This window comes from Tinamus guttatus, unplaced genomic scaffold, assembly GCF_059628265.1.
Source record: "Tinamus guttatus ecotype Peru unplaced genomic scaffold, ASM5962826v1 Tinamus_guttatus_pri_ptg000724l, whole genome shotgun sequence".
NCBI classification, from domain to species: Eukaryota; Metazoa; Chordata; class Aves; order Tinamiformes; family Tinamidae; genus Tinamus; species Tinamus guttatus.
This window is the reverse complement of record NW_028289258.1, coordinates 50258-62004: the sequence shown is the minus strand read 5'-3', so window position 1 is coordinate 62004 and position 11747 is coordinate 50258. Positions and strand designations below refer to the sequence as shown.

The following is an 11747-nucleotide window of genomic DNA, read 5'->3' as shown; positions in this document are numbered from 1 at the left end:
TCAAGTGGAAGGGCCACCCGCCAAGGTGTGCCAGGAAGAAAGAGCCTCTTCTGCCCCGCAGGATGCCCAGCAGTGCGCCCCGGCAGCCAAGGAGGGTTCCCGGGAGGCTGAACTCCCCAGCCTGCCCTTCGCAGAGGCACCGCACGGCTCTGCAGAAGACACGGCTGCTGCTGGCTCACTGGAGGCCACACGCTCATCCCTGCTTGAGCCTGCTGGCTTTGTGGAGAGCATCTTTGCAGAAATTGCGGTGGAGCTGAGGGCAGAGAGCCGGAAGGCTGCCCCACCATGCCGAGCAGGGACAGGACAGGGCCCAAAGCAGCAGCCTGTGGGCATCATCTGCCACCTGGGAGCAGAGCCACTGCGTGTGCACCCGGACAACACCGCGCGCTACCTGTCCGTGCTCAGCATCCGCACGGAGCCGCTGGAGGAGCTCCAGAGCAGCTGCCTGGCGCGCACCGGGCAGAGCTTGGCCCAGCTGCGAGAAGGCGCCTTCCTGAGGAAGCAGCAGAGCCTGGAGGAGAGCGAGGATGAGGAAGAGGAGGACGAGGGAACACATTTCTCCCTGACAGCCTCGGGATCGCTTAATGTGCGACCCAAGCAGGTAAGCAGAAGGGATGGCTGGGGCAGCCAGAACCCTTGCGGTGCTGGCACCAGGTGCTGCTCTGCCCAGTGACAGCCCAGTTGTCCCTGTGCTGGTGGGGCCCAGGAAGCCATTCTGGGGGGAAGTGAAGCCCCCTTCATAAACCTCCCTCTATTCTCTAGCTCCTCGCTAGAAATTCCTTCTATGACTTGTGGAACCCCAGGATGACACAAGTGGAGCTGCTCAAGGATGTGAGGTGCAAGTGGGAGGTGTTGGAGCGCCTCTATGCCCATGCCCCCAGGGAGGAGGGGCAGGTAAGGAGAGGCAAGAGAGCCCTAGGGGCAGAGCAGGATGAGCTCACAGGCCACACTGATGAGGAGGAGGATGCTGGTGAAGAGGCTCTGCAAGGCAAAGAGGTGGAGGAAAGCACCTCCAAGACCTGGGTCAGACCCAGCCTGCGCAGCCTGTTCGCAGACAGGGAGGCATCTCAGCAGAAGGTGCCCCCTGTGAGTGACAACCCCATTCTGGAGCAACCATTGCCTGATGACACGGCACCAGCGGTTCCTCCCCTGGCTGCAAGCCCTGCTCCCCAGGTGAGCAAGCAGCGCCTCACCTGCACCCACCATCCCAGGGAGCTGCCCTGTGAGCTGGGTCTGGGGTGAGCAGAGGGGGTGCTCAGAGCTGCTTCAGCCCGTGGGACCCCCCTGCCGTGGTGCCCTGTTGTCACCCCAACTATTTGCCCTCTGCGATGTCGCCATGGGGAGATACCGAGTCCTCTCTGTATCCAAGGGCCAAAGGCACAAGGCTGTTGTCCCCTCCACCCCTGTGCTACATACAGCCCTGGAGCCTAGACACTGAGCAGGGAGGAAAGGGGCAGCCCCAGAAGTAGCCCCCTCCACACCAGGACACGAGCCCGCTTGTGCCACGCACCCGGTTGCCTCCGTTCCCCCTGCCCAGCCCTGCTGCTACAGCCCCACAAAGAGCCTTGTCCCCTTTCTGTGCCAGCCACAGGTCCCTTCCCTTGGGATGCGCATCCATGGATAGCCTTCCCCATCCCCAAACCCTTTGACCCTGTGTAACCAGGGGTACTGGTACCCTGAGCAGCAGCAGCTGATGGCCAACGGGTGCGTGTTCTTGTCCCGTCCATGCAGGAGGCCTCGGAGTCCCAAGAGGAGGAGAAGTCATCGTCCTCCTGCAGCCCCAGGCCAGACGTTGAGCCAGGTACGTACCCGCGTGCAGAGTCCTTCTGGGGACAGTGGGACAGCAAGTGGCACCGAGGTCAGCAGCAGGAAGCGCTCAAGGGCTTCTGTGCAAAGGCCACAGACCCTTGGGAAGCCCTTGGTGCTGGGGACAGGCAGGTGCTCTCTGTGTGCCTGTGTGGCCCATCGCCCACAGCTCTCCTTCCCACCACAGGCATCACCGCCCTCCCAGACATCGCCGTTCCCCGGCGATGGTGCTCGCGACTCAGGACGGCGCTTCGGGCTCTGTGCAGAGCGTTCTGCTGCCACTGCATCACCAGGCAGCAAGAGGAGCAGCGCAGGTGAAAGAGCCCAGCAGGATCCCGAGAGTGGGGCTGGTGCAGAGCGACAGACACTGTGTCGTGGCGGGCACAGAAATGCTACTGCGTCATGCCCCAGAGCACCCATATGCCTACATGAACCCTAGTTGTCAACAGCCATTGCTTCTTTCAAATAAACCCCTCAAAAGATTTTTCTCCCTGGGTCACTTTGTGTCAGGCCAATCTCTACATTTAGATTAGAGCAGGTGATGCCAATGGAACCAGTGGGGCCTTGTTCTGGATGGGCTCAGGATTCGGCAATAATCACGCAGAACGAGGTGACTACATCGAGCATTTATTCAGGTGAAAGCACATAAAAGAAGCAAAGTATGGATGACTACTCATGAGGTGATACCTGCTGGCAGGATACTGGATCCGAACATCCTCTCGAGCTGGCAGATCAGAGAGAGAGAGTTGCCGACCGGCTCCCGCAGAGACAGCGCAGGCCTCAGAGTTAGGGGTTTCTCCTTCCCCCGCCTCTCTCCACACTGTCTTTTTTTATGCCTGGTGCATCCTGGCATGCAGGGTCAGTCCGACCCAGGAGGCAGGCCGGGGAGGGTGGACAAACTCTGCCTCTAGTTGTCCAGCTCTCCCCACTGGGTGCGCAGGCGCGCACACCAGTCAGGGGTCCCAGCCCTCAATTCGAGGGTCCTGCCTTACTCCTCTTCTTCCACATTTCCGGGTGTTTGACCTCCAAAGCTAGTTTGGAGGATGCCTGCGGTTAAGTTGGCTACAAGCCCAGCCCAGTGGCCGGCTTCAACAGGTTTCCGGGGGGGCTGCCTGTGAACCGGGCTGAGCAGCTGCATCCCTGCTCCTTATCGCTCAGCCTAGGCAGGGAAACAGCTCCTTTCTCAAGGTCTGGCCTCTGCTTCTAACAGGACATTTTTATGACTCTACAGATCACAGAAATTTCCATCTCCAATACAGGCCACTACAGTAGTCACTTTTTTTCATATCCCAGACAAGGTTCTGTGGCCCCAAAGCAGTGGACCACTTCTTCTACAGTTTTAATCCTTTGCTGGAGCTTGCCTGCAGTGACACCACTGTTGTCACACCTGTAGCTTTCTTACTGTGTTTCCTGGATATAGTCTTCCTGGATACAGTCTTCCCCTTCCTGCTCACACTGGCTTCCTATGTGTGCATCAGAGTTGCCATCCTAAAGATCCCATCCAGTGTGGGCAGGAAGAAGGTCTTCTCAACCTGCTCTTCTCACCTCACTGCTGTCACTGTTTTCTATGGCACCCTCATCATTGCCTGCCTGATGCCCAGGATTGGCCCCCTGAGGCAGCTCAACAAAGTCTTCTCCTTGTTCTACACTGTCCTCACACCCCTGCTCAATCCTCTCCTCTACAGTCTGTGCAACAGGCAGGTGGGGGAGGCTCTCAGAAAAGCAGTCAGGACTGCTTGGGCTTGCACCCAGAGCTCATAGCAGTTGTCCACCGCTGCACAGAAAACATTGCTGCTTCTGCACAGTAGCACAGTCAATACAGGAAAGGAAACAGTAGGCTGCACCCTTGATATCCATTGAGAAGAACACAGCAATGAGGATAATGCTGGAAAGTAGAAGGGAAGAGGGGATATTAAATCAATTAAACTTCACGGTCTAGAAGGGATAGACATAATGTCCCATTCTTGTTGCTTCCTTGACAGACGATAAAGGAGTGTTGTTGTATCTGAGATAGGTTACATGTCTTCTTGATTCTTTGTTTGCTTGCTTATTTTGTTTCTGTGTTTTTTTTTTGGTTTGTTTCTGTGGTGAGGGGAAATTCATGTGTGGTGAAAGGTGAGAGGTCAGAGAGGGAGATTTGGAGTGGCAGGACTTTCCCAACTGCAGATTCATTGGATGAGAGCCAACCCCGTCTGCTGTAACTATTTTCAGGGTATCTCAGCCCATAGGCCTCGCTACTCCACTGGCCAATGGAAACGCATATACTGCACAAACACATATTGGTGTCTGCTGTCATTTGTGATGGTGTCAGATCTCCCACATACCTATGGGTTCCTGGCAAACAGTGAGGGGAAATAGTGCAGGGACCTGCATGGCCTGGTAGTGCCAGTGAATACTGTAGGCAAACTCCAGGGCATCCAAAAGGGCCCTCAGTACCAACATGGGCAACAGCACTCACGCCTGCAGCCCAGGACTTCAGTGCCAGTTTGTCTGTGCCTCGGTCCATCCTGAGCGTGATGAGCACGTGCAGTGTCCCTGAGGAGCCTCTTTCTGTCTGTGTCTCTCCAGGGAGCCTGAGGGTGAGCTCAGGCAGAACAGGCTCCTGGGTCAACCAACAGCCCTTGGCAAGATGAAGTGAGAGTCCAAAGCTGCATTCCTGCTAATGCCTAAAGCCATGTTTTCATGGTTCCATTTCAGTACCTGTGGTGGCCCTCAGAGGAATTATTTACATGTCTGTGGTGAGCACCTGCGTCCCGGAGAGCTTATGAACAGAAGATCCCCTTCAATCGCAAGGCACTCAGGCCAGCAGAGTCAAGAAAGACAGGTTTCTGACCTTGAGAAAGCCTTTGTGGGCATCTTGCCTATCTCTCCATGTTGTTCTTCCCTCCATGGATGCCCACAACCTATCATGACAAGACCAAGGGGGACATTCCCATCTCAGCATCCACATCCATTGTGCCCACTGCACATCTCATCCACTGTCCAGTGAAATCATGACCAAAACTTGAGTAAAATGTCAGAGGTATCATGAAAACAAGAGGCAGATAACTGCAGATGCTTTACACCCTGATGTTTAACCCTACTCTTTGGTGTCATAAGCCAAGCTCATGGCTTCAGGATTTTATTCTGAGTTTGGAGAATTTTGACCCTGATTGGAAAAGAGATCATAGAGGAACATGAGTGGCATCAGGTCAAGCTTTCACTTCCTCTGCCTGATTAATGTACAGCAGGAAAGGACATGGATGTGTAAAGTAGCTTAACAGGAAAGAGTCAAAGGTTGAAATGGGAATCGATGGCCCTTCTGTCCTGATAGCAATGGGACCTGCAGGACTATCCTGATGGCAGGGGGAGCTGCAGAACTGTCCTGGTGGCAGGAAGAGGTGCAGGAATCCCCAGCCCCCCAATGCCTCCTTGTTGCCTGCTGAGGGGTGGGAAACCAAATGTGGGCTCTGAGGGCTGGGTGTCCTGGTCCCCTTGTGTGTGGGAAGAGGGGACAAACGCTTCTTATTTGAGCCCCACCATCACCATGAGAAATCCCTCTCACAACAGCCCAGCCCCAGAGGCACGTGGACTCACCGCAGTGAGCCCAGTGGAGACCCCTGCAATGGCTGCGAGTTGAAGGAGAGAACACAGGAGTCGAGACTCAGGATCTGGATTTGTTCATCTGGGAGAAGAGGCAGGAGGATCACAGTGCTGCCTGCAGCTGCCAAAGTGGAGGGTGGGGAGAAGATGGAGCCAGAGCCTTCCCAGTGGTGCCCAGGAACAGCGTGAGGAGGCTAAGGGTGGCCGGCACTGAAGGAAGGACCCAGAGCCTTGCGGAATCCATCCCCAGAGAGCATGGGGGCTCTGTCCTGCCCAGCCCTGGGAAACCCCCTCTGTTGCCTCCACTTGCAGCAGGAGGTTGAGCAGAGACCTCCAGGAGCCCCTTCCCTCCATGACTGCTCTGCAACTCTGTCTGGTAAACGAATGTCCCTCCAGACATTACTGGATGCATTGGCATTGCCTGCTCTAGTCTAAATGTGGAGATTGGCCTGACACAAAGTGACACAGGGAGAAAAGTTTCTGAGGGTTTTATTTGAAAGAAGCAATGGCTGTTGACAACTAGGGCTCACATGGGCACACGGGTGCTCTGGGACACAATGCAGCAGCATCTCTGTGCCCGCCAGGACACAGTGTCTGTCGCTCTGCACCAGCCCCACTCTCGGGATCCTGCTGGGCTCTTTCACCTGCGCCGCTCCTCTTGCTGCCTGGTGATGCAGCAGCAGCAGAACACTCTGCACAGAGCCCGAAGCGCCGTCCTGAGCCGTGAGCGCCATCGCCGGGAAGCTGCAACGTCCGGGAGGGCGGCGATGCCTGTGGTGGGAAGCAGAGCTGTGGGCGATGGGCTGCAGGGTGCAGGGCTGCACCTGCCTGTCCCTGCCACCAAGGGCTTCCCGAGGGGTTCTGTCCTTGGCACAGCAACTCCCGACCGCTTCCTGCTGCCGGCCTCGGTGCCACCCCCTGTGCCAGGACAGGCCACTGTCCCCAGCAGGGCTCTCCACGCGGGTACGTACCTGCCTCAATGTCGGGTGTGGGGCTGCAGGAGGAGGGCTTCTCCTCCTCCTCTTGGGGCTCCAAGGCCACCTGCATGGGCAGAGCAAGAACACGCACCCGTCAGCCATCAGCTGGCCCTGCTGAGGGTCCCAGTGCCCCAGGTTGCACAATGGCAAAGGGTTTGGATCAGAGGAGGCTGCCCATGGCTGCACGTCCCAAGGGAAGGGACCTGCGGCTGGCACGGCAATGGGACAAGGCTCGTTGTGGGGCCATAGCAGAGGGCTGGGCAGGGGGAAAGGAAGGCAGCTGGGGGCGTGCGTGGCACAAGGGGGCTGGTGCCCTGGTGTGGAGGGGGCTGCTGCTGGGGCTGCCTCTTCCCTCCTCGCTCGGCATCCAGGCCTCAGGGCTGAATGCGACGTGGGCTGGAGCAGACTTCATCCCTGTGTCTTTGGCACTTGGAAACGGAGAGGAGCCGGCATCTCCCCATGGAGACATGGCAGAGGATAAATGCCTGGGGGTGACAGTGGGATGCCATGGGCAGGGGGGCTCCAAGGAAATGGGGTAACTCTGGGCACCCCCCACACAGCTCCCACGGCAGCTCCCGGGGATGGTGAGGACAGGGCAGATGCTGCTTGCTCACCTGGGCAGCAGGGCCTGCAGCTGGGGGAGAAGCTCCTGCTGTTGTTTCCTGCAGCAGGGTTTCCTTGGGAGACGGGCTGCTGCTCATCTCATCGCAAGGGTTTTCAGCCGAAGGAGAGGCCTCTGGTGCAGGTTCTGGAGGAAGTGATGGAGACGGAGGACCATTTTCCCCTGCATGCTGGATGAAGTTGCTGGATGCCGGGGAGGCCTCTGGTTCTGCTCCTGCACTTGCTGCTGGTGGGACAGGCACGCTGTCCTCTGCGTGCAGAAAGCTGTTGGCCAAAGGAGGTGCTCCTGGCTCACCACCCCTGGGCATTGCTGGCTCAAGGCCCTCCACGTGGCCAGGTGCCTCGCTCACAGTCTCTGTGGTGCTGACATGGGGCGAGCAGGGCACCTTCTCGTGCTCCGTCTCCGGGTCCACAGCCGGGCTGCAGAGGCTGGCTCTGACCCAGGTCAAAGAGTTAATTTCCTCCACCTCCTCTTCCCCATCCTCCTCCTCCTCATCAGTGTCCTCTGCTCTCTCCTCCTGCAGTGCTCCCAGGCCTCTCGGCGCCTCCCGGGTTGGGGCATGAGCATAGAGCCGCTCCAGCACCTCCCACTTGCAGCTTGCGCCTTTGAGGAGCTCCACTCGCGTGATCTCTGGTTTCCAGAGGTCATAGAAGGAGTTTCTGGCGAGGAGCTAGAAGGAGAGAGGGAGGTTTGTTAAGGGAGGAAAGGCCTCGTGGGGCTCCGCCAGTGCTTTGACAAGCCGGCTGTCCCGCACGACGCGGCACAGCTGCTGGCCACAGCACTGGGAGGGCTCCCCCATGGCCCAGCACTCCCTGGCACTCACCTCCTTGGGTTTGGCATTGAGTGATCCTGCCAGCGTCAGGGAGAAATGGTTGTCACGGGCCTCCTCCTGCTCGTCCTGCCTCTCTCTCAGGTTCTGCTCCCTCATTGGAAAAGCTCCTTCTCGGAGCTGGGCCAAGCTCTGTCCAGTGCGCTGCAGGCAGCTCCTCTCCAGCTCCTCCAGCGGCTCTGTTCTGATGCTGAGCACAGCCAGGTAGCGTGCAGTGTTGTCTTCATGCACGTGCACTGGCCTTCCTTGGAGGTGGCACGTGATCTCCAAGGGCTGCTGCCGTGTCCGTGATGTCCGTACTCTCACTGGCCCACTTGGGCAGCTTAGTCCGCTAGGCCAGCTCGGCCAGCTAGGAATGCTGCACTGGAATTGTCCCCGATGACTGTAGGGATCAGGCCCTGTCTGAGGTGCAGAGGATGATGTGCTGGGGCGCCACTCTATGCTCTGGAGCTGCCATGATCTTGCCTGGGAGTCTTGATGGATGACGTGTGCCAGTGCGTGTGGGGGCACAGGTACAGCGAGCTCCATCCTAGCTCTATTGGCATCAGGCTGTGCTGGCTCCCGTGGAGAGGGAGATGGCGTTTCCTGAGGCCTTGCAAGGCTGGTGGAGGGCTGCGGCTCTTGCACTGTGGAGGGGACATTGCTGGCCTTCTCCTCCACAACCTGCAATGAAGGCCACCACAAAGGCAGTCCTTACTGCCGTCCTTGGTCCCTCCCTCCATCCTTCCCAACGGGAAACCTCCGGCAGCCTCTGACCCCCTTGACGATGGCTCTGCCATGCAGGTGGCTGCTGCCCTGCTCCCAAAGGCTGCCTGGGGAGAGGGCTGGTGCCTATGGGCAAGCCTTGGGCAAAGGCAGCTCCTCGGAGAGCCCGAGGCGGGTGCGTGCAGGCTGCCGTGCAGAGCAGCGCTCGGCCTGCCGGGCACAGAGACCTCCTGGTGTCTCCCAGCAGGTCCCACCTGCTTCTCGGCCCCATGGGGACTCAGGCAGAGGCTCGGCCTCCACCGCCGCTCAGCTCTGTACCTGTGCGATGCCGTGTTCAGAGGTGTGTGAGCCCTGAGGGTCGGGCAGCGGTGACAGCCGGTCCCTTTGGTGGGACGAAGCCGGGCTCCCGCTGCGCTGCACTGCTGCGGGCAGCTCCTGCTGGCCCACCTGTGGGGAGAAGGAGGCCCGTGATGGGGACACTTGTGTTGGTACGAGCAGCTCTAAAGGACGGGAAACCCCAGCCTCGTGTCGAAGGGAACATCCTGGCGGAGCACAATGCGGCTGTGCGTGGCCTGGACCTGCTCTCTGCCCTCAGTACAGAGCTCATGGGGTTCATGTGGGCCTTGGAGAATCCAGATCAGAGAATCAGAATCACTATGTTGGGAAAGATCTCCAAAAACATTTAGTCCAACTGTAAACCCCTCAACCCCATGTCTGCTAAACCATAGCTCTAAATGCCTTATCTGCACATTTCTTGAAGGCTGCCAGGGTCAGTGATTCTACCACTTCCCTGGGCAGCCTCTTCCAATGCTTCACCACTCTTTCCACCTGGAAAGTTTTCCTAATATTTAACCTGAGCCTCTCCTGGTGCAACCTGAAGCCATTCCCTCTTGTCTTATTGATAGCTATTTCTGAGAATAGATCAACCCTGCCTCACTACAACCACCTCTCAGGTTCTTGCGCAGAGCAATAATGTCTCCCTTGAGGCTCCTAGATAACCCCAGCTCCCTCAGCCACTCCTCATAGGGTCCATGCTCCAAAGCCTTCACCAGCTTTGGTGCCCCTCTCTGGGCACACTCCAGTGCCTCCATGGCTTTTATTTTTACTTTTCCTAGTGATGGGCCCAGAATTGAACACAGTGTTTGAGGTGCAACATCACCAGCATCAAGTACAGGGGGAGAGTGCAGGTCAGGCTGCTTTTTCCGTGCCCAGGAATGCACGTCCCCTCGCTGGAGGAGCTCCTGCCCGGCTATCTTGACCCAGGGCTCCTTCCCCACCACCCCTGTGCTCTCCATGCGGGTCCTGTCCCTGCCTCCCAGCTCTCCCTCCAGCCCCAACACTCACCTCACTCGTGCACTCTTGCGCACTAGAGTTCCCTTCCATGGATGAGGTGCAGGCGTTCGCCTGCTGCTCCTTCTCCATCTCTAGGAACCTCTCTAAGGACCTCTCGCACGGGCACCAAGGGGAGTTGCTCCCTGCTGGTTGCGCCGCAATCCTCAGAGTGAAGACCCTAGCAGGGACACAGTCACCTTGGGGACTGCCCCATCACAGTGGCCTGTGGGTGTGATGCCACCCCCATCACAAAGCCCTGGGAGTCGCCATGGGGACACCAGGCACCTCCTCTCCCCACTCCTGAGCAGGTCCCTGGGGCGCAGGACGAGTTGTCCTCTCCACAGCTCTGCGCTCCACGGGCCTTGCAGAGGCTGCCCCTCGTCAGGCGCTCCATAGCAGACACCCACCACGAGGCCAGCCCCATCCTCGCCCCTGTGCTCTCGATTGCCTCTTGGTTCACCCCAAGGCAGAGCTCCCTGCATCCCACTGCTCCCTCCCTGAGCTTCTCTTTCCCACATCACCCCGTGGCTATTCCTTCCCATCCCAGGCCATCACTTCCTCACTCTTTTTGGAGTCCTCCTCCTCCCCGAGTTGCTCCCACTTTGAGGCTCTCCTCACCAGCGTGGCCACCTGCTCGACCATCAGGTCAGCACATGGGAACAGCCGCGTTTTACACCCCCTCAGCTTCATGTGACGCCAACCCCCAACCGGCCACCATGAAAAGACAAAACACTTGGGACTCTTGTGCTTAGGTTCCCAACATGGGCTTGTTTCTGCCCACACTCATTTACCACCCCCAAGATTGCTGCCCTTGGGTGCAGCATTGAGTGGTAAGAGTGGAGAAGGGAGTTAATACTGTTTGTTAATTGCAGTCAAAATGTAAAGAAATTGTTCTTTTCCCCATCTAGGTGCATGCCTAGCTAAGAGACATTAGCTATCATCTTAATATGTAAGAAATTGTTATAGATTTTATTGAGATATACAGGGTTTTTAATGAGGTTGTACAAGTGGAAATAAGTGGCAAGGATACGGCAAGTGTAGGAGAACACTTAAAGGAAGGGGAAGAAGGGAAGGCATGGGAAAATTACTAGAAGCATAGGGAAAAGTGCAGCAAATGAGCGCAAGAGTTGGAAAATAATAAAGGCAAATATAAGCATTGGAAAAAGATTGAAATGGTGGGAAAAAGTGCAAAAGCATTGGAGAAGTGCCCAGATCTTGGAAAATAGGGAAAAACATGGGTAAGGAACGATAGTGTAGGAATATGGTCAAAAGTGCAGGAATGGTTACAAAAGTGGAAAAAGAGTGAAGTGATGGGAAAAAAAGGAAAGTGCAAAAAGAACACACAGCTCGGTAATATTGAGAAAGCATGGGAATAGAAGGAGAGGTTGGGGAAAAGACAAAAGGGTAGGAAAATCTTCACAAGTGTGGGAAAATGGTCACAAACATGGGAGGGAATGTTTGTGAAAGAGAAGGAAAAAAAGTCAAATCAAGGGAAAACTATCAAAGTAGAGGAAAATGTGGGAAAAACGTGGGAAGAAGTGGCAAAGTGTAAGAATACCAGTAAAAATTAATCTGTGGGGAAAACCTCCAAAGCAGGAGAAAAACAGACCGTGTGTGAAGCCTTGTGGAAGTGTCCAGGGTCCCCCACATCTCCAGCGTGCCCTTGCCCTCAGAAGGTGTCTGCCCCCAGGGAGGAGGGACGCTCCTGCCTTCTTGTCACCGCCAGGTGCCTGCAATGTGCCCCTGCTCTGCTGCCTGTTGCTGAGGGTCCCCAAGGCAGCCCCACTGTCTGCAGACCCCTCTCCTACCATGGAGCAGGCCTGCCTGCGCGGTGCCTGGAGACCCCAGCAAGGCTGCGCTTAGAGGTGAAGGTGTGACTGTCCTCGGTGAAAGT

At 57.0% G+C, this 11747-nt stretch overlaps 1 protein-coding gene across 1 annotated transcript in view; it reads right to left on the bottom strand.

Annotated features, from left to right (window-relative positions):
- Window positions 1-915: 915 nt before the first annotated feature.
- LOC148591719 (uncharacterized) overlaps window positions 916-11747 on the bottom strand; it is a 52965-nt gene continuing 42133 nt past the window's right edge. Inside the window, exon 3 of the mRNA XM_088537088.1 lies at window positions 916-981. Coding sequence (XP_088393214.1) covers window positions 916-981 — 66 coding nt within the window. The remainder of the gene's footprint in view (window positions 982-11747) is intronic.